This window comes from Macrosteles quadrilineatus, unplaced genomic scaffold, assembly GCF_028750875.1.
Source record: "Macrosteles quadrilineatus isolate MER2022 unplaced genomic scaffold, UCM_ALF_1.0 Scaffold_8__2_contigs__length_117827958, whole genome shotgun sequence".
Lineage (NCBI taxonomy): Eukaryota > Metazoa > Arthropoda > Insecta > Hemiptera > Cicadellidae > Macrosteles > Macrosteles quadrilineatus.
In genome coordinates, this window is record NW_026542601.1 from 9685794 (window position 1) to 9709149 (window position 23356).

The 23356-nt window shown below is 34.2% G+C and overlaps 3 protein-coding genes across 4 annotated transcripts; 1 reads left to right on the plus strand and 2 right to left on the minus strand.

Annotated features, from left to right (window-relative positions):
• On the minus strand, positions 1-7461 carry LOC129000849 (ribosome biogenesis regulatory protein homolog). The gene is made up of 7 exons (XM_054427895.1): positions 7219-7461; positions 5029-5281; positions 4402-4512; positions 2587-2712; positions 1926-2069; positions 1323-1438; positions 1-181 (listed from the first exon to the last, which is right to left on the minus strand). Exons 1-7 carry the CDS (start codon positions 7374-7376, stop codon positions 28-30), a joined length of 1062 nt encoding a protein of 353 aa, XP_054283870.1. The 5' UTR covers positions 7377-7461; the 3' UTR covers positions 1-27.
• Positions 7462-8661: 1200 nt separating this feature from the next.
• On the plus strand, positions 8662-13223 carry LOC129001590 (intraflagellar transport protein 27 homolog). Of its 2 annotated transcripts, none has more exons than XM_054428942.1 (5): positions 8662-8786; positions 10352-10431; positions 11188-11307; positions 12116-12337; positions 13049-13223. In XM_054428942.1, the coding sequence occupies exons 1-5, from the start codon at positions 8747-8749 to the stop codon at positions 13193-13195; spliced, it is 609 nt and encodes a 202-aa protein (XP_054284917.1). In that variant the 5' UTR covers positions 8662-8746; the 3' UTR covers positions 13196-13223. The 2 variants fall into 2 exon arrangements, with proteins under 2 accessions (XP_054284917.1, XP_054284916.1); XM_054428941.1 differs by having other exon boundaries at positions 8666-8805.
• A 6783-nt stretch (positions 13224-20006) lies between these two features.
• Positions 20007-23356, minus strand: LOC129001279 (uncharacterized). Its single transcript, XM_054428525.1, has 3 exons — positions 23198-23356; positions 22162-22314; positions 20007-20365 (listed from the first exon to the last, which is right to left on the minus strand). The coding sequence occupies exons 1-3, from the start codon at positions 23245-23247 to the stop codon at positions 20143-20145; spliced, it is 426 nt and encodes a 141-aa protein (XP_054284500.1). The 5' UTR covers positions 23248-23356; the 3' UTR covers positions 20007-20142.

The following is a 23356-nucleotide window of genomic DNA, read 5'->3' on the forward strand; positions in this document are numbered from 1 at the left end:
TCCGTTAAAAACATTTTATTTGTACAGCTATCGCCTTTTTCTTCCCCCCATTTGTGTTCTCTTCCCCTTTCCACCCGCAGGTTTACTGCCTGGTTTTCCAGCTCCTTTTCCTTTTTTGTTTCCAAAAGTTGATCTTTTCTTTCCTTTTCCTTGGCTTTTCTTTTTCTTCTCGGTTGACTCTCTAAAAATAATTACAGAAATTTTAAAAACAAACTGTGCTATGGAAAATGTAAATGTATACTCTTTAGGTTACTTAAAAACCAAACCTTCACAAATCCGTGTTCTTCTGTGTAGGGATGGTCAAGTCTCGAAATTTCGGGAAATTTTTGGGAAATTTTAAATCTCATTACACGAGACGAGATTTCTTTTTGGCCGAGATTTTTATCGAGACAAGAATAAAAAAATATTAAAAACGCCTGCAGAAAGTCAATGCAATTCCCGCAATACAGGAGCGTGTTGTAGTTGCGTTTCCTTTGCGAAGGCGTTCTTATTTAATTAATTCTTTGAATGTAAATATTACTTTAATTATTTTAATAATATTACTTTAATAACATTTGAGAAGTTTTGTTAAGTGTAAGCAGTGTGAGGAATGTTTTATTACTATAAAAAGTCAAAACAAGTAACTATTTTATAAAAATTAATATTGCTTTTATTTTATGATTTATTTTATTTTAGGATAAGTTTGAACTCTATCCTAACTGATATCACTATGTTTCCTAAACGTAGGCATTTTTAATAAGTTAGGCGTGATTAATAAAAAATGTTATGCTGATGTTTTTTAATAAAAGATTGTAAGTATTCTTGCCTATTATCATTATTTTTGTATTTAAACAGTCATCTAACAATGTTACAAAATCAGGTAAAAATTTTGAACGTGCATTTCCCGTTGTGTATGAGAAGGGAAATCCCGTCTCGATCTCGTCTCGAAATTTTATGAGAAATAAAAAATCTCGTCTCGTCTTGAACTAAAAATCCAATCTCGTCCATCCCTATGTAAAAGTAAACTGATACAAGTTATGAACCAAACTTCATATAACAAGCTGAGAAAAAAGGTTTTAAAGAAACATGCTTGCCTATTAATATATAGATAGATGAGCCATAGCAACTGTTATGACCCATCAACTTTTGCAGCAACAAAAATTAAGATAGTTCTGTGACTGGCTCACACAACTACATGTTTTTAATAAACAAATTGCGATGGCTGGTCAAAAGAAGGGATGTCTACTTCACTATACAATAGTCAATGAGTGGACATTACATATTTTGTTTGAGTTTTCGACCACTGGACGAGCACTAGTTTAAGCTTAAAAGCCTGCACTTACTGTCTCTGTTCCTCAAACATGTGTTTGTTGACTGCCTTTTCCATATCAAGTTTTGGCCTCTTGTTGAGGATTGAGTCGATAATGTTAAGATTGGATTTCTTTTCTTCTGCTGGTCTCTGTTAAACACACATAAGTGAAATGTTCAACTCCTGTACAAGCTTTCTTTAATTCAACCCTCAAAATGAAACTACACCAGAGTTTTGTGGCAAAACAATGAGAATAGACAATAGACAATGGACAGAGAATATAATGAAATTGAGGTATAAAGAATAACTGCTTAGACAAAGATAACAAAACTGCAGTTATATGAGGTGTTCTTTCGGTTAAGGAGCGTATGATGTAGTTTTAAAGATAGGAGCAAATCTAATTTTTTCCTCTCTGACTAGCTCAATATATTATAGCAATGTTATGAACTTGTTGAATGCCATAACCTGCCTAGAACTCTTTTCTTCATGTGAGTTAGAAATCCATCGGTTTCTCTTTCCTAATGCTCGTAAAACAATATTTTATTAATGCTCCACTGATATGTATACTTTTAGTCTAAAAGTATGAAAACATCTTTTAAGTTTTAACTGCACAAACTACTGGTAACATTTTCCGTACCAAAGGAGGAGGTTTTCTTTTCCTTATGCCGGGCAAGGCTTTCTCAGTGGATCCCGTAGCAGCTTTCTTCTCTTTGGGCAACTTGGGCTGAAACTTTCCAATGGAGGCTGTGGAAACTCTGGCAACTGAGGCTGCAGTCCTCAACTGGAAAAGTGATAAGAGTTAGGAAGGTTTTGTCTTCTGGTATTACATTACAGGGAATACAAACTGTAAATTTACTCAGCACACTCAAACATGGAGTCTAAAGTCTCCAAGTATCATGAAAAAAGATTCCTTGGAACCACTGGTATAGCATGTTTTAGTTTGATGGAATCGAGAATCAGAATCGGCATCAGTCCATCTCTGTTTTAAAGGTTTAAAAGTAAAATAAGCTAATTACAAAAATTAATGGGTTTTCAAGGTTTTGAGATTGAGTGGGTATTGTTTCAGTTAAAAACTAACAGCTGTTCAATTAAGTTGGCAACAGCTGGTTGACATAGATCTAATAAAAGGTTGACATAGAGTAATAAAATCAGGGTTTGGACTGTTTCCTTGAAACAAAGGAAAAATTACAATTGTGTTGGTTAAAAGTTAAAACACACAAATAAATAAATGTTAATAATTAGATGGGATAAAACCTATTTGCCCATCAAGGATACAATATTCTCACCGAAATACCAACCTGATCAACTGGTAATTTCTCTGCAGGTAGTATTCCCACTCGAGGCACCTTTACTTTCTTAGCAACAGCGATGTTTCTCAGCCGCTGGAACTCATTCTTAGCCACCTTTTCTTTCTTTAGGGCAGCCTGGAAGAGAACACATTGATTGAACTTTTAGCTATTGGTAGTGAAACATGAAGTGGCCAGTGGTTTAGAAAATTTGTTCAATAACATCCCAGTTCCCATGGTCAAGAGTAAGCTAAAATAACCCTGCCGCATCAAACCTGCAGACTAAGCCAATTTCCATTTACCTGGCATTTCAAGTCTAAATTACTTGCAGAATTCTATAAAAGATCTTATTTTACAAAAAACTACATAAAATTTAGTGATTTGTGTATATTTCCCGGGTAGTGCGCAAAAAAAGCTTAAAAAATGACACCTAGTTTATTAAAATTGGTGAAGAATTAACGTCCTTATGGGATACCGATAAAAAAAGTGCTTTAGAAATTATAATATATAGAAGATTCAAGATCCTTTCCAAAATGAAACAAGTTTAAAAAACAAAACAAAAACCTATTCTCCATTACAAGCTAGATTAGTAATTATAGATACTCAGGGCCTGATTAAGGGTCTAGTCGCCAGTAGGCTGACATTTTTTTGCGCCCCCCCCCCTCCTCCCTACAACTACCACTCCCCTCTACCACCACTTTCAAAATTTCAAAGTATGAATACTAATACTTAATTCAAAAATTAAAAATCGCCAAAGGCATTATACCACTATTCAGTTTATTTAAAAACAAAAGAAAACTGATCATAAATTAATGCATGGTTTGATTAGGAACTTTTAAAACTGCAAATCTTGACTTTGAGATAATATTTTAAATTTAAGAGCTAAACAATATGTCATAGTCATAGGCACTATTAATTCTGGTTGAGTATTGATACAGAAGGTACAGACTTTGTTTAAACTAAGTTCACAGCACGGCCTTATAAAGCTTCGTTAGCACTAGGGTGGCACCGCACGGACGGGCGGCCGTCACGGCATTTTTTTAATATAGAACATATGGTGGATATGGCCGTGCCAGGGACGCCAGCAACGGACAACCTGCGATTTTTCACCTTATGTTCAATGTTAGACAAATGTCATGTCGGCCGCCCGTCCATGTCGTGCTGCACTTAAATATAGTAACAAATCGATTGTTCAAGGAATGTAAAACTTTTTGATTTACATTTTATCCATATGATTGTATTAAATCAAAAGTAGACCTAACCTAAAATATCAAAAAACCAAACGATAATATACGTACTTTCTAAATTAACTCTGTTAATCACCTGGCCTAAAACAATTTTATTAGGGCCTTTAGATAGGGCTTTTACGCCCCCGGTCCCAACTTTAAGTCTTAGCTGTCTGGCGCCCCCCTAAAACACTTGGCTGACTGGCGCCCTAGGCTCCAGCCTAATTAGCCTAACGGGTAATCAGGCCCTGTAGATACTATAGAGTTTGTCCAGTGGTCGAAAACTCGATCATAAATAATATGTAGTACCGACTACTCTATTTTCACCCCACACTGTAAATAAAACATGTGATTGGAAACGTTTTGATTTTTTCTGTTTAGATTTTGTTGTTATTTCCTCACCAGTATGGCCCATGTTATTTTTTATATTTTAAATCCGTTTTTTGTGCTTATTTTTTAGCCTATTTTAATTTGTAAAGGGATTCTGCACATCGACAGGAAAATATCTTTCCATGCATGGATTTTCCCTGCGATGCACAAGAGCTGAGAAAAAAGATTTTAAATATTCATGCTTGCCTATTAATATATAGATTAACTTTACCTTATCCCCAAAGACGTCTGTGTAAGGGTCTGCGTTCTGTGGAACCTCCACCAACCACTCTCTTTCCCTTTCGGCAGCTGCTCGCTTGTAACCGTGCATTGGCACCCATTTCTGCAAACAAAGTGTCATATTGATATTTTATTCCAGAACACTATTGTTTTCCTTGAAACTGATACACAAACAAATGATTACCTAGTCTGTAAAAAAGTTACACAGATCACCTCACACCATTCCAACTCATCCCTCGCTCTTATTTGGGTTGAAATACGCACTTAGGTTGTGTCCCCATCTCAATTGATAATGATAAGGAAGGTGAGATAGGCCTAATAGTCTACATTGAATATATCAAGATTTTGACTTGGACAGTGATACTAAGGATTGTAATGTGATTTCATAATATAAATTTAAAAAATAATTGCTGCTATGCATGTATCATTTGTTTGTAGTTTCACTAAAACGTTTTTAATACAATTGTCAATTTAGATGAACTAAGTAATACAAGCGACCTGCTACAAACAAATAGGCCTAGGTAAATATTAGATCAAACTTTTTCGTGTAACTAGCCTTAAGATATAACAATTAGGCCTAAACTACGGTACTATATTGTGATCGTAAACTTAAAATTACCTTGAGAACATCATCCCAAGTCAATTTGGATTTTTTAGTCTTCTTAAGTCCTTTCTCTTGTGCAAACTTTTGCCATTTTGTCAGAGGTTTGGGTCTAGGGATTCTTTTTTCTCGGGGTAGGACGTACTTTTGGTCTGGGAGGTTAACAACAATGGCATCCTCTACATTTTCTGTTGGAAGTTCCCAAATTTTGTTGAAAAGCAACTGGGTGTTGTCTCGGGCAAGACTTTTTAGATACTTTTCCTTGTTTGACCTGAAAAATCTGAGTGTGTAATTGTTCTAACCGATAACTATTCAGTTTGTTTAACGTGTAAAAAACATAGAATAGATATAAATATGGAATCAAATAGTAGATTAGTGTAATTTGATACAGTATTTCAAATTTGTACACCAACATACCTGTAACTGAAACTATTGACCTGGTTAAATGTAGACTTTTACAGAATGGTTTAGATAATGAATATGTCAATAAGATTGTAAAATCGATCTTATCTGTTTTTAAACAAAATTATTTTAGATTTAAATGTTACTTACAGTTTTTGTACAATTAAAACCATGAGAAAAACACAAACATTTTTGAAATAGTACTGTTTTTCTCAGGATTTTAATTGTACAAAAACAGTCTGTGGGTAGGATAAACTTAACAACCCAGTGCATTAGGCCCTACTGTATGACCTAAACTTTACTTTACCTCTAACTGCTACCTTCATAGGACTTAATGCAGTCACGAATTATGCCCACGCCTAGGGTTGTTGCGATATCAGCAATCTATCGATATTAGATATCGATAACGATTCCAGACTCTAATATCGATATCACGCTTATATCGGATCAAAATATCGATACCTTCAATATCGAATATCGATATTACTTTGGAGGAATCTACTTTTTAATGACTTGCTTGAGCTTGTTTAGGAGTTTTGATTGGCGTTCTGTCAGGAAATCTTATTTGGCAGAAATGTTACTTTCACTTTATCACTTGTTGATTGTTATTACTTTTTATTTATAAGGACCAAAGAGGAAGTGAAATTTGAAATTAATAATAAAAATCTAAGCGATAAACATAGTTGTTTGGAGCTTTAAACACAGTGCATTTCAAAACCAGCCTAATTTTTTGGAGTTACAATGAAAACAATAATTACCGTATTTACAACAATTTAAACAAGGTTAGCACTCTGGTGGACTTTAGTGAAGGCTATTATCAACGGCTCTTGAGCTCTGACAACTAACAAGTGACAGTTGACAACGCAACCAACACTCCATCAATAAAAATCAGTTGCTACTAACTTAGTTCCCTCTACCACAAAAAAAAATAACCAGCTATTCCCATATTAGTGTGGATTTTATCTTTAAGAAGGTATGCACTGCCACCTTTAACTACAGGCCTGGTAGAATTAGCAACATCGCGTAAGTGGTGTTGTCTAATGACAGACGTCCCATAAGATAACATGGCAGACAGGTGACATCAGCTCATTAATTTAAATTTAAATTTATTAAAATAGCCTATTGAAAATAAATCATACAGAATGGAAAACCAAAACAATATGAATTAAAAATCTAGATCTGTACATTTTAAGCGGAGTTAATATTGTCATAGTCCAGCAACCAATCTAACAACAACGACACACAACAACACAAATACACAACAACCAGTAACAAATACAGTACCCCTAATACAGTTGTAGTAACAAATACACAAATACCATTAGCTGCTTCCAAACAAAACAGCTGTTACAACACCACTTGCGACGTTGCCACTTTGAAGGCTGCTTTGGAGGTATGTCAATATCACTAAAACTTTATCTAAACTTAGAAAATTCAATATCGAGAACCGATATCGGCAAAATTCTTCCGATATCACAATATTATCGAAACCCCAATATCGATACAATATCGGAAATATAGAAATGCATTGTTATCGATAATATCGCAATATCCCTACCCACGCCAACAATTGTTGTTACAAAGGTGTAGTCATTTACTTATTTGACCAGTAGATGGATAGAGTGCTCTAGAACATCGGTGTCTCGTTTTCTTAGTAGGCCTACCCTATAATAAGTTAACTGTAAAGCTACACCAACTTACTGGGTCGAAGTAAAAGATTATGTGACAGTATCACTTAAGATATAATTAAGATGTATGGAAGAATCATAACACAACATAACAGGAGAATTAAAACAGACAACTAACCTCAATTCTTTAACATCCAAGTCATTGATATCAGATGCTAGCAGTGTTCCTAGATCGTATGTCAATTCAATTAGTTTATCAACTGTAATGGGTTTGTACTTCTCATGTTGTTTCGCTGCTTTTTCAAGCGCCTCAGTTACTATATCTACACTCTCCATTAAAATAATTAACTTAGGCCTACAACTCTAAATAGAAATACAATAGCATGTAATTATAGATAAAGGTTAGGTGAGGTCCAGTGTTTGTGTAGTGTAGTGACGTAGTGTGTAGTGTGTGTAAGACGTAAAAGAGAGAAGAAGAGAACTAAGAGAAGAAATAAAAGAGTTAGCTGGTTAGAAAAAAATTATGACATATTCTTTTTCTTCCTTGTTTGCCACTTTAGCCATAGATTAAACATACTCCCCTAAGGGAGTACTCCAGGCCGCGGCCTTCAAACTGTTACCAACGCTGCAAGTAGAAAATTGTAACATCTGTTTTTTTTTTTCAGGCAGCTAATGTTTTTTGTGTATTTTTTAAGAATACGAAATCTTTGTTACTGGGCTATATTGACTCAACTTTAAATAGAAATAGATTTTAATTGTATATGTTTTGGTTTACAATTCTATGTTTTATTTTCAATCTTTAATAAATTTATGTTCATTAATTTAATTTCGAATGAATAATACTCAAATTAGTGAGTCGGTGTCACCTGTCAGCCATGTTATCTTTGGGACGTCTGGCGCTAAACAACACTACTTGCAACGTTGCTAATTCTACCAGGCCGCGGCCTGTGGCCCGTTTCATAATAAACCACAAGTTGTAACTTGTAATTTACATTAGATTTCCAGTGGTCAATCAGATGATTTACTAATAACATTAGTTTGTAGATTATTATGAAATAGGCCACTGGAGTTAAAGGTGGTCGTGGAACGCCTCTTTAGTTGTAACGTAGTTTCATATTTATGTGACATTCAAAATCTGATACATTAACTGACAAACAGGTTAATATTTACAATTTAAATCAACCAATCTTAATTATTTTCTTGTGTTATTTTAATTCCTTGTTTCCTACTCTTATGATAAATTATTGGGAATAGGCAGGGCGGATTAGTCGGTCTTCACGCTGGAGTCATTCAGGCTGAAATTCCATATATAACGGGAGAACCACCGTAGAATATAACCAGGAACCCAGCCTAGAGAATACTAACCAAATCTACTGTTCGATTGAGTTTGGTTATTTTTTAATAAAAAAAAAAAAAAAACAATAATCGAAATCCGTATTTTTCTGAATTTCCAACTAAACCAAATCGTGCTACATTTATAAAGGGTGCTACATTTATAAAAAATTGTAAACACAATTTCGAATATGGCACATTTTGAACTAAATTATTGTTTTGATGTTGGTACTTTGATTAAAAAGGGTTGTGGTTGTGCATTGTGTAAGTCGTCATAGCAACCATGCTGCGTTATTAAACAAAACACACATTCACTAAAGACCTCCGTTCCACATGATTATAATATTTTTAATTTTAATTTAACTTAAATTTCCATGAACTTTAGTTCCAGCGATGCCTGCAAATATATTAAGGGTAAAAATTGTCGTTTTAGGTTAGTAGGCCACCCTTGAAATATTTTGAACAAGAGTATCCTAAGTTAGTTAAGATAAATTACCTAGGTATACCTATATTTGTAGAAGAGGTAATCTCAAACACTTTGAACTATAACTTACATTGCAAGTTGAATAAAGTCACACATTTATTTTAATTTCATAATAATCTTGCGTGCTGGTTTTAATTCCCTTGAACAAGGCTACTATCATTGACTATTGGATACAGAAGTTGTTGTATTAATAGTCAAAGATTCTATACTCTCTTTATAATGTATTATCTTTGACTTAATACAACTAGACATTCCTAAATTTGGAGCCAGATTCTTGATAAAAAATGTCGTTGATGTGAACCAACGATAGATTCTGCTGATCAAAATTGTGTCGAATACAAAAACTTTTTTACCAAGTCAAACTTAGGAAATGACTTATGGTGGGCTATAGCAACTGTTACGACCCATCAACCTGGTCAGCAACAAAAGATGAGGCATAAAATATAATTTCAGACACTGGCACATTCTGTGACTGGCTCACAGGATTACCTTCTTTGAATAAAAAAATTGGCTACAGCTGGTCAACATAGATGGGAAGTCTCAAACTCTACTTCAGTATCAAAAAGTCAATGATATTATTTTAGGCTTAAAATCAGACCAGTAAAAGCAGTTGTTACACATAAATATACAGTACAGTAATACAATAAATTATGGGGTTGAATTTAGAAGCTTTTAATTGCTTTTACTTACGTTTTCTCCTTATACGTACCGTATGGATATAGTTTACGGAGAAATTATATTGTTTTCATCAAAATTATCAAGTTTGAATTTTGGGTTAGAAATGTCCAGTTTGGGTCCTCCTGAACCCAAAAAAGTACCTATAGTTTTGAAGTTTTTGATATTTCTGTGTGTGTGTGTGTGTGTGTTTGTGGGTGGTTGTGTACAGAGTTACATAGGCAGACTATACCCTGTGGTCTGATTTTGATGAAATTTGGCATGTGAGTACTAATCTATGATATCTCCAGGTTTTATTTTTAATTTTTGCAATGTTTTTATTTGTGATTTTCCTTTAAAAATCTGATTTTTACAAAAATTGATTGAACAGTTTGATTACAGTTTAGTATGTTATGGTCCTTTCTAAACAACACCAAATTCTATTTAAACTACGGTTCAACGCTTATTGCGATTTTTGTGATTTTACCCATAAAATAACATAGTTACCCCCACCGCTTCCTCATTATAAGTGTTGTTGATCAGGTAACGGGAGAAAGTGTCAGTTTGTTCATTTGATACAGTTTATTATAAGACGTGTTTGAAATGCATACAATGAGGGCAGAATATGATTCCATACATAAGTTATTGTATTTTCTGACTCGTTTATATATATTGTTGATTTAATCCTTGAGCCATGCAAAATTTTACAGTTTCCCAAATATTGAGTGTTTGGTATATTTTACTAATAATGTGGACCTATTAAAACATATACATACTGGTTAACGGTAAAAACTTTTCTGGAAAACTTCAACAGTAAAAACATGCTTGGATTTGTTCACAGGAGATCCTGGTGTTGGGAAAACATCAGTTGTTCAAATGTTTACATCAGATGGACGAGAATTTCCTAAAAATTACAATATGGTGAGTAGTTTATGTGGATGTTAATATTATAAAGGTTTTACAGTTTAAATGTTAATAATTTATGACTCATTAGCTATTGAACTTGCATGCAACTTAAGTCGGTTAATATTTCAAGCCAAAATTATTATATCAATGAATAAGACAACATTGAATTCATGTATAATAATGCTAATTTAAAAAGAGGTTTTTCTCTCATCTTGCATATAATTAACTCAGTTAATTTTAAAAAAAAAATTATATAATGGTGTCTGAAGTTTAAGGAAAATATGAATAAAGAGTGAATCGAGATGATACTCAAGATCAGCTGACTCTTTACCCAAGCTCACTTGATAAAAGCCAAAAAATCAATTAAAATGCCAAAAGGGGCTTTAGATTTATATGAGAAATTAAAAAAATAATGTTACAAGGTTTTACTCACCCATTTCCAAATTAGGATTTTTAATGTATTTTTATCTAGTTTTTTTTTAAACGTAAAACACCGAACTCCTAATTCTTTTACAGCGAAAGTTGGTTAGGTAAAACATAATAAAATGCCAGAGGTCTAAGGGAGTATGTTTTATCTATGGCTCAAATCACAATGACCTGCATATAAGATATCTGGCAAAATGTATCAGGTGACACACAATCATCTTACATGTTGTTAATGAAGAATGCTGTTAAGAGAATCTTTCAATTCTAAAAACTGAACTGGAACAACTGTGTAGGTGAATAAATACTGTCAAAGTACCTACTTCAAATTTGTTATTTTTCTTGCAGACATTTGGAGTAGACTTGTATCTTAAGAGGTACACAGTTCCTGAGAGCAAGAACATAGTTGAAATGTTGATATACGACTGTGCTGGTTTGGATATATATGTAGACTACCTGCAGCAGTGTGTAAGTTAATTAAAAAATACAAAAACTGAAGCTCAACGTTATAGATTCTTTATTACATATGTTGAAAGGTAATATCAATGGGCAAGTTCTGGGAACATGTATTGGTGCACCAGATCCATTGACACACACTGGTACCGCCCCAGAGCAAGAGTTTTGGGATTCCAGAACAGTTAGTCAGCGGCTTACGGTACACTCATGCTTTTGTTTTAAAAATACTCCTCCTAAACAGCTGAAGATATCTGCACAAAATTTAGCAGAAATAAAAAAAAAATAATCCACAACTTGTTTTTTATCTGAAAAAAATTTTGGAAATGTAGTGACTGATATTTTTGTTGAATGTATTCTACAATTTTCTATTTTCTAAGTGCAGAACCTTCTCAGACCCCAGTGTTGGTGAAACCTTATGCGCCCATAGGGGGAGGGAGGCAGTAGAGGTGATAGCCATCCTGATAATAACTAAAATTAAAATTTACTACGCTATGTACGGTTTTGGACGGATTTAAGGGATTAATAAGTATGGTCTAAACTTTGATGAAAATTATGGCGTAAATATAATTCCAGCTTTTAGACAGCGAAACGCCATATTAAAAAAACTTCTACATTTAACATGTCTATTGAGGAGGGCCTTTCTTCTGACTCCTAAACCAGATACCAATTCCCCCCTCACCAATCACCAATGAAAACTATTCTGTGGCGCCCATGTGAAAACCTAAATAAAAAAATATTTTACAACTAAAATAACATGCCTAATACATTTACACTGGCTTCAACTCTTGTACTCGACAAGTTTATCTCTTGATGTGTCCAGTGGGACCGTGTGGATGGAGCTGTGTTAGTCTATGATGTGACGGCCCCCGTCACACTACAGTCTGTGGGTGACTGGGCTAGCCTGGCGGGTCCAGCGGGGCATACTCCACCAGCGGCGGTGCTCGCCAACAAGACAGACCTAAGTCACAGGAGGATAGTGACTGCAGAGGCAGGACAGCTAGCTGCGGAAAAATTGGGGCTGCGGCACTTCGAGGCATCTGCAGTTAGTACTTTACTATTGTATATTGCCTTTCTTGGTTTTTTACTTTTTAAATTTTATTTTCTTAATTTTTTGTGGATAAAGACAGTTACTTCAACGCTTACATTAATTACACACCTCTATTTGAGGAACACACGTTTGTTATTGAGTCAAATTTAAAAAGTAACTATCTAGTCATTACAACTCGGCGTCAAACCAGATTAATTCAAATTAATCTGTATCTTTGGATAAATATTAAGATCGAACCTCAAAATTTGTCTAACCGAGCGGTCAGACATGTTCCAAGCAGCCGTTTGTTTATGGGTGGACCTACTAGGACTATATTTTCCAAAGTAGCACAAACTCTATCGAACGTTGACTAGCGTCCAAGCTGACTTTCGATGGCCTTACAGCTTCTTTTTCAATGCAGAAGCCGTTGTTCTAAAGTTAGTAACCCAGCGCATGATTGTGCTATGCGACTGAACTTCTCTATGGTGACCTAATTGAAAGAATGCACAGAACTACTCCTGGGTTGCAATGACAATGACTGAATGATTACTGTATAAATATAACTCGATAACAAACATAAGATGTTTAAGCGACCACTGCTCCATGACTACTGACAATAGCGGCGTGTAGGCTTTCCAAGGAGCCTACCCCAACAATCCTCCGACATCCTGTCGAGCATAAAAAGATTGTTTTTTTGCCGCTCCCTGTAAAATATGATTGTTACAGAAGGAGCACACTGGGGTGACTGAGGTGTTTGGATGGTTAGCTCGGCAGTTACACACAGGATGGTCCACTACAGGGGTGAGACCTAGCTACAACAGTCTGCACAAGTCTGTGCTGCGCTCTAGTCTGTCAAACTCTTCACTTAAATAAACATTGACTATGTAATTTTATTTTTAAAGGTGTACTTTTGTTTGAAATCATCAGGTTGTAAGTACTGTATTGGTGATTGACCTTAAACCTGTCAAGTTTATATTCCTTAAGCTGGGTTTTCTTAGGCGCGGAAGCGGAGGGCGGAGAGAGGAAAAGAGATTAACATGGTGTTCCGCTCCGCTTCTAGGAAAACAGTAACATTAAATTACCTAAGACAAGTGGAGTCTGCTCTCCGCGTTCCTCTCCCCGCTCTCCACTTCCGCGCCTAGGAAAACCCGGCTTTAGGCTATCGATGCAGGCAATTACACACTGCACTTACAAAATTGGGAATGTTGCTGAAAGTCAACAGTCCCGGAAGATCAAATAATTTATACCTGTGCCGCTAGGTCAAAAACTACAATGTTTGCAGTGTCTGTAGATCAAAAGTCCCAGTAAGTCAAATAGTACAGTCCGAGCTAAAAACGTGGTCTATGTTAAAGCAATTGACTTATTGGGAATTTGACCTAATGCAACAGCAGTTTTAATATAACGAAATACGGTAAAATAAAAGTTCAGTTTCGCTGATTCAACAGTGCCGGAAGATCAAAAGCAATAAAAGTGAACGTCGATTCAGTGTAAAGTAGACCTCCTGCAACGCTTACTACACCAACAAAACTTGCTTTTAGTTACTTCGTGTTTTGTCATAATTAGAATAGAGCTAAAATTATCATATTTGGTACATAGCTTATCTATTAATGCTTCTTGCCAACTGTTTGGTCAACACTGTAAATAGGTATAGTTTATGTAATGAAAAGCCTTTCGTCAAAATTTTTGGCATAAAATACACGCAATGACGATCTGAAAATTTCTGGTTATTATATACGTTTGTAAAAGGAGATCCATTTAATTTTAGAACTATTTTATAAGTTATAATGTAGTCTACACATAAACTGTGTAAATGTATTACGCCTCGGAAGGGTTGAAACCTGCCCAAACTATCATATATATTATTAAAAAGTAAATATGGTTTTTTAACATTCTGAATCAACCAGTCGACGGATTTTCATTATTTTTGTGTTGAAAGAAAGATAATTTTGAGAACTAGGGAATGTCAAAGCCATAATTATAATTAAGGGTCCCAGTTTTTTAGAAATTAAGTTTTAATTTTTTTAAAGTCTAGCAGCCGACGCTAACCTTCTAAGCCAGCTTTTAGTACAATATAATTTGCTTAGCATAACAGCTGTAAACATTCAGCATTTGTGACACAAATTCAGCATTTGGAAACAAATTTAAAGACATATTTAGAGTTGACTTATTTATACTATGTGTAATGCTGACCATTGATACATTCAATTCCTAGGTATGAGGATGGCAGATTATTTAAATTTGCATAGAAAAATAGTAGGATGTTCAAATTATTTTTTAAAGGAATCTTTGTAATCATCGATTTGTTTTAGTCCTATATAATTTGTTTTAACTAACAGCTGGTTGAATGTAATATTGTTCTATATAACTATTAGGTTTTTGGCGAATTTCCCATATAGGGAATAAGAATAAGCTATTACCGTAGTACTTATGGTAACACCTGGACCCGGGACCGATTTAATTTTTCGTTTTGAGGTCCCTAGAGGCCAAAAACACCATCCGTTCAAATTCATATATACAGGGTGATCAACTCAAGGAGGCCACCATTGGGAAGTCGGAAACGGTAAGAATTAGAGAAAACATTAAATGGGGGACATTCCTTTATTTTTTGTGGCAGTTAAAAATATGATTTTAGTTTTTTTTATCATGTTTTCGGATAGAATATGCAATTTAAAAACTTTTTTAGCCTTGACACTTTTTCGATAAACCCACTCGTTTAGGAGTACAGCCTATGGAAAAATGACTTCCGGTGTACATTTTACATCATGTAGCTCCTAAACGAGTAAGTTTAGAGCAAAATTGCAAAAAGTAAATTAGTCTTAGAATTGCATCTTCATTCCTTAAAGACTATAAAATAAAAAGTTTTCCACTTTTCAAGTTTGCCGCCATTTTTTAAAATAATATAATTTATATTTTTAATTAATTTTATGGTCTTTTTGGAATGTGGATGCAATTGTAAGACTTTTTTACTCTTCGTATTTTTGCTTTAAACTTACTTGTTTAGGAGATACATGATTTAATATGTACACCGGAAGTCATTTTTCCATAGGCTGTAACTCCTAAACGAGTGGGTTTATCGAAAAAATGTCAAGGATAAAAAAGTTTTAAAATTGCCTATTATGTCATGATAAAATGATAGGGTGTTCGATAAGAAATTTCAAATTTGGCCGCCATTTTGGAAAATGGCGGCTGAATTTCAAACGACTAAAATCATATTTTAAACTGCCACAAAAAATAAAGGAATGTCTTCCATTTTAAGTTTTCTCTAATTTTTACCGTTTCCGATATCCCAATGGTGGCCTCCTTGAGTTGATCACACTGTATAGCCTATATTTATTTATTTATATATTTTTCCTGGGGGGAACCCCAAGACCCCCTCCTTTTTGGGGGGTATTCCAGGCCCCCGGTGACCCCCCCCTCCCAAAATATATGTCTAGGAGCGCCCTTGTCTTCTTTACCTATAAAACACATGGGATACAGCCTTTTCTTCACTGATCACGTAATGCGTGATTTTCTATAAAGTCTTGGAAAAATAAAAGGTAAAATAGATAGAATAAAGGTGTACTGTATGTGGTTTACACACAAATATTCATCAAACTGTGTGATATTTTGTTATTGCAATGAACAATTTGGGAGTATCGTATAGTTTAAGTCGATGGAAAATCTCTGTTGATCCTGTTTTACAAGCAAACCAAAAAGATACATTAGTCACCACTCTATGCGACATATTCTAACCAGAAAATTGTAATCGTATGATTCTATAAGCATTGATAGGATTGCAAAGTACTTCACAAACATTATTTCAAGGGTAATAACAGTCACAATTTCCGCCGACTTTAAAAGAGTCAACTAAACTACTATACTAATGGACACACAACTAAATGAAACAACTAATGGAACAACTCACGATGTACATATAACAGTTCGATATAAGCATTGAGTATACACGTCAGTGGATATGTGTATACCGTACCCAATGATATAAGCAACGGTTCTTGCAATTTGCTTATTGTTTTTTAGAGTTGTTTTCGGACTTACTCTGTTTTCGGACGTACTCACACTCGTAAAAGGTTGTCCACGTTTGTCATTGATAATGTAGCCATGTTACATGGTTACACCCGTTGTCAAGAATATGGTTACAAGTTTTCCGTCTGTTTTTGAATAGCGATACATTTTTTTCACATACTTAAGAACCACCTGATTTCGTGCATTACATGTTCGTCTCAATTTTAATTGCTTTAGTAGGCATTATTTTGATTGATGAGGACTTCAATCGGTCCTTTCAATAATAGCTCATGAAATATAGTACTTTGTCCATTAATTTTATTGTTTGGTAAAATGGATTAAATTATCCTGCAAACCCAAATAGAAATAGTAAATATAGTATTTGAAACAAATCAGTAACATGTTAATAATGTAACCTACATTATTTCCTTGAATTGCATAACAGCAATTAACTGGGCTGATCCTAATATAAATAAATCAATATGTTCTTCATAGGCATAACATGGGTTCATAACATGAGCCGCTGGGGCTGAGCCCAAGGGATTTAAAAATGTAAGGTTGGTTTGCAAATGTACGTGACACGCTCTTTCTAATGAGACATGAATGGTCAAAATCACCTAAGAAATTCGGAGGAGTTCAACGGAAAAATTTCGTGTTGGCGTTATACAGTATGGTTGAAAAGTCCTGGATTGGCTATATTTTTTTAACAATATAGATAAAGTAGTGAGACTTGGTATATCAATAATATAATAGCCATAAATATCTACTGTCTTAAGCTATTATCACTGTTTAATCCCTTAAGGGGGATGGACCACAAAGACTAAGACAAAATTCTTATATAATTTTAATACTATTTTACCTGTTTTTGAAATGGCGACCATACAAATGTATGCATTTTAAGCCAAGTATGAATGGAGTTGAGTGTGTGATGAGTGGAGCGATCTTGTTGTCCTGTTAGTGACTAAGGCCAACGTAATCCTTAGACACAGCTGTTAATTAATAGTCCATACAGTCAATTAATAGCAGCAGAGGTCAAGTTTGGTAGGTATCAAATTAAAGGTTTTAATTATAAAAATACATTGCCGCAAACCCAAACTCAAACGATGATGATGATAATAATGTTAATGATGTAGCTAAAACGTTTCGTTTGAAATTTAACAGCTGAAAATAAGTTAAATAGAAAAGGTTTTGGTTAATTCCATCAAATTGTTATTGGACACTAGTAAGTACTAGTGCACTTTTTTATATTGATTATATGATTATATTGATTTACTTTGGATTTTAAAAATGTGAACGTTTTATTTTATTAAAGATTTATGGTGATACGTAAATATTGTGGTGTAGTAATAGCTATTTACATTACAAGTGTAGTAAGAGCGTTTTTACATCACGCAGGTGAATGTTGTGCAACAAGCGGAAGCGAGTTGCATAATTCACCTGAGATGTAAACACGCTCTTGCGCAACGTGTAACGTACAAGATTTTACCTGACCCGACAATATACATGGGTTTACGTACAATATTTTTCGTTATCCATTTCACTCATCGTCTAACAGTAAGGTTCTTTTACAAACAAAAGCTAGGTTAGGAAAATACTTTAAAGCATAACAATAACATTCAAGCGCACAGCTGACTTCTAGCGTTGAACGTCGATGCCATAGAGGTATATTTTTTAAGTTTAGCACTCAATGTTATTTAAATGGGTTTCATTACATCACCGAGTGAGTTTTTTTCAACTTTACATCACTCGAGAAGTAAGGAAGTTGTATACATCACGCTTGGGATAGGGAAGTTTAACATGGCGGGTTGGGTAAAGTATATTATATTGTAGTTAAGTGTTAAATTTTGAAATTTTAGGGTTAATCGAGATGAATCTTTGTTATAACATGGGTCTCTCCTACCTACATACCAAGTTGGATACGTACCAAGTTTCATAAACATCGGTTGGAAAAGTGTAAAGATAAATATTTGTATGTAAAAAATACAAAATGGCGGATATCTGGTTAACGAAACGATTTTGGAAAAAAATGTTATCCTTCATTTTCTGTTTATTTTGACCCAAGGAATTACTAGGTAAAGTATCTCCCCGCTTATTTTTAACACCCTGTTTATGATGTATTCTTATAAGTGAAAAATGTAAGCTGGTAATACAGAAAGATGTTTTATAAATAATATGAATGTACTGGTGATCTGTATATTAATCTTTTTCTTGTTCTTAGAACTGTAAATTAAAAGTCCACTCAGTAGTCGCATCGTACGATGTAGTTCTTTCCATGCGTTGCGAAATGTTAAATTTGCAGTCCTCTTCAACCCAAGTTATCTATTGAACCACTGATTGTAAAAAATTCAAAAAAATATATTTTACGCATCACACTTTTGGCTACAACTTTGCCCCAGACAAAACCTCCTTAACCCAAAAACAAAAAAAAATCTCGCATGCTAACTTTTTTCATGCTAGAAATCACGATTTAAAACTATTTCACCATACATATCAATTTTTATTAATTAGATCGGTAAATAGTTTAAAGTTCCAACAAAATAGTCATCGAGTAGGACTAACCAAGAAGCTCTGTGCCAATTTTCAAAATTTTAGCACAACTTTAAGTACACCAAAACACGAAATTATTGAAGTCATGCGTCGAGAGGACTATCGCTGTTTTTAACAGATTATACTTTTGACCTTCCGGCACTGTTGACTCAGCGAAACTGAACTTATATTTTATCTTATTTCGTTATATTAAAACTGCTGTTGCATTAGGTCAAATTCCCAATAAGTCAATTGCTTTAACATAGACCGCGTTTTTAGCTCGGACTGTACTATTTGACTTACTAGGATTTTTGATCTACAGACACTGCAAACATTGTAGTTTTTGACCTAGCGGCACAGGTATAAATTATTTGACCTTCCGGGACTGTTGACTTTCTGCAACGCGTCCACAAAATTAAAATTGATTATATATGCTGTTTAGGTGTATTTACTAGCCCAAAGCTACATTCTTAACTGTATAACATCGGTTTATATTATCTTGGATGGGAAAAGCAATTCTGTCATTCTGGGCCGAATGCTCTTTTGCCGCCTCCCACCACCAACTCAATCCGTCTCCCATAAACAAATACCTCTGATGCAGCAAACCTGCAGACTAAGCGAATATCCTTTTTCCTGATGGGATTTTCACTAAAACATCTCCTTAAAAATTGTCTCTCTTTGTAAAGAGGTATTATAGTAAGTATGTCAAGTAGTATAACGGGGTTACTGTAATTACATTTTAAGATTATGGACAGATTTTTACTTGTTCCCCATTCATAGGCTTTGCCTGAAAGGGGAGCATCCATGTTAAAAAAAATTGTAATTTCTGTTAACATCATTTTCTTGGAATAATAGATAAGGTCCTAGATAGATAATTTGCTGGCCTTACTCAATAACAAAGCCACTTAGGCCATTTTGATTACATTCTACACTAACTCTGCATTGATTTGTTAATAGACTAACCATCTATTCATTTGTTAATCGACTAACAATACAGAGTGCATTGCTGTCATTATAAAGTAATACAAATTATCCTTTATCAATAAAACATACTAAATACCGTACAGTTACTTAACACTTAAATCTGTATAATATCACCTTCCTCGTTGTTCCCAGCAAACTACTAGCAGGGTAACTCACTGATACGACACAATCATATGAAAATAATAATTTACATTTAATAATAAAATAAATACAGTGCATAAATAACAGCTTAAACTATCATTGATTATGTAACATGGCTTAAAGAGACCACTAAGAAAACATCGCTAATCGATTATTGAATACTGCAACTACGACGCATTCTTCAATCTCTCTTCCCGAAGAACCTCCAATCGTTTTTCAATCTCCACAACACTTAGACCTGCTTGCAACATTCTCTCCTTTTGAACCCTCAAGTTAACCTCTTCTAGCCCATCTACTCTTTCATAAAGGTTGTCCTGGAAAATGTCGAACCTGTCATCGATATCGCTTTCCTCCCGCAGAAAGAAGAAATATGCGAGGAAAATAGCGACACTGGAACAATGAAGTAAAATTGTTGAAGCCGTCGCAAATAAATATTTACTTACAAAATTTAAGGGTAGCAGGACCTAATAATATTTACTACAGCTTTCCTCAATATTTTACTCTTTTACATTTAGCCTAATCTGTTCAATGCTTGCAACTTGCAACACACTTTCTGACAGTTAAACTCATTTGTAAAGAAGGCCTTCAAGACCAATCTAGTAATCTGAATTTTGTAGAAAACTAGAAAAATACTATTAGTTTTCTTTAAACTTAAGTTTACAATAAACTAGTGAATTCTTTATAATTCAAGAATTGATTTGTTTACAGGATCAATTTAACTTATCAAGCTTAATATTTTTTTAACTCTCGATCCATGTTTTAAGCACATAGTAGACCCCTTCTTAACCGACCCTAATGGGCGGACCTAGGACGGGTAACTCAAAAGGTTAGTTAAAACGGGCAATCCCTAAAACATAACTAAATGATTGGTTTTTAACATATAGATGAAGTGCTATTCATTTGGATTTTGAAGTAGTACTTGCATTATTTATAAAATAAACCACACTTATCTCATTTTTTCGTATAGATAGAAAAGTCACAAATAAACACAAAACACGGTTACCTATGACAAATACTTTCAGTGGAATAAATTATAGTTGAAGGCAACTGTCAATAAAAATTCTTATTTTAATAACTTTACTGTAATATTAATTGATACAACTTTCCAAATATTTCATAATAGTACAGAACTTTTTGTCAACATTAAAGATATGAGCCACCATTTTGTTAAGAGACAGGATGTTTATATTGATCCTACTGGAGGCTCGAGTCACAAAAACTATCTTGACCTTGGAGTTGTTAAGTCCCTCCCCTGCCCTCCCTACAAGTTGCGTTGTTTGTCTACTCTAGCGATAAGATAATTCTAGATTATATTACAAAAATAGCAGCTGTTTTCAGAAACCTAAGATTTTGTGGGATGTATACAAAATAATTTATTCTTAGTCACATCCTGTGAAGATAAGCGTATGGTTCCCATCGCGGAGCGTGGGAGCGGAAATTCAGAGATTCCTATAAATCTACGGTTAATTCGAACTGCTCTCAAAGCAAGGTCAGTTAAAACAAACTGTAATGTTTTACGATCAAGGGCGGATAATCTGATCATCGGTTGATGTGAGGTCGGTTAGGAGGGGGTGTACTATAATGGAATCTTTTCTTGAGTGAAAATAGCCTAGTTTTAATCCTCATTTTTAAGTTTTAGGTTTTTTTCATTTTATTTTCGAAGATATGTTTTTTATGATAGGCTACATTATTTTTTACAGTTCATAGTGGATCATTGCAGCAATTTTTCACCGCTGATTAATAAAACTGATTAAAAAATTTGTTTTTTGGGAATAAGACCAAGTAGGAGGAATTAGGAAGGTAGGAGTTCTTCCAAGTAGGAAAAACCCTATAACATGAAAAAGATAAAAACAAACAAGGCATTGCCTGAAAACAAGGCATAGCTAAAAATGGCAAAAACTTTGATCTGTCAATTAAAAAAAATTAAACGAGAAGAAAATTAAATTAAATTTTAATCAACACTTTTTAAACTGTGCAATTATGATTACAACTACATAGTTGGATGACTCGAGGTAGTGCCTGGCTGAATACTAATCTTGCTCGAGGTTCTCTACTGAAGACGGGGTCAGTTTTTTGAAAACAAAGTATGAAACATTCGTTTTACATATCAGTACCTATTTTAAAGGACATAAATTCATCACCACACACTTCAAACAAAGTAGAGTGAAAACTAAAACACAAGCTACCTTCCACAGACGATGTAAGTCTGTGCCTCAGGTGTGTCATCGTGAGAAGTCCCTCTCCTGGTGAACGCTGCTCGCCAGTTTGCAGCTTCGCTAGTTGAGAACTTGACTGGTTTGGCTCTGTCAGGTTGTTCTGAGTAATTTCGCAAACCTAACCTGCAAACACAGTAATGAACCTCAAACGTAAACTTAGAAATCTTTCAATCACTACCAATGAACTGATATTTTATCTGATGTTAACTTAGTGAAAATATGAAACAAGTAGTTTGTTCTGTAAGTTGTTGCTACAGTGATAACATGCATTTTTTATTGGATGGGATAGGCCTATGCTGTGTGCCGTGATATGACACAATCATAAATTAAATAGGTACTGTGCATTTAATTAACGGTACTTTAATTCAAGACATCACTTTCTTCAGTTTTACACAAATCATCAACATTTCTTTAAACCTGGGTGGGCTAAGGAAATATAAAAAATGGTGTCCAAGTTGCCTAAACATAACAGGAAGCTTACAATAATTTATCAGAAAGAGAAGATCTGCTTTAGGGATCTAAAAATGTATTGACTAATTAGGCTATTACACCTCTTAACTAACGGTAGCAATCTAAATTAATACCTACTAAGCTATGTTACTTGTGGCCTATAGCCTTGACTCAGGTACAGTTTCTTAACTGAGCTATGCTAATATCGATTGAACATATCGATTAATAATCACTATTTTTTAACTACGGTATTTCAATTATAAAATGAAACTGTTTAAACCTAACCTAACTAACCAACTTGCTGATGATAAAAATCGAATGAAGGTTTACTAATCGAATCGATAGTTTCAATCGATATTAGCGTAGCCTAGCCCAGTTATGAAAATTTACCCATTGATTTAACCGTGTGTTATAAAATAATGTGTTAAGACGAGATATAATTATAATTAAGAATAAGACTTCTCTAATTAGGTTATATACAGTAACTTCATGATGAAAGTTGGCCGTAGCCTTTACCTATGGCATGTTTGATTTCAAATGTGTCAACTAAATTTACCTGGCAATTACAGTCGCTCTTCTGGTTATACTCCTTGTTAGAAAAGACATTTTGATTTCAATGGGGTTTCAATTCTATTTAAAGATTAATTTAATACATATTTAGAAAAGTACGTAATGTGTAATTATTATGTAACTCGCTAGCTAACTTCCAAACCAA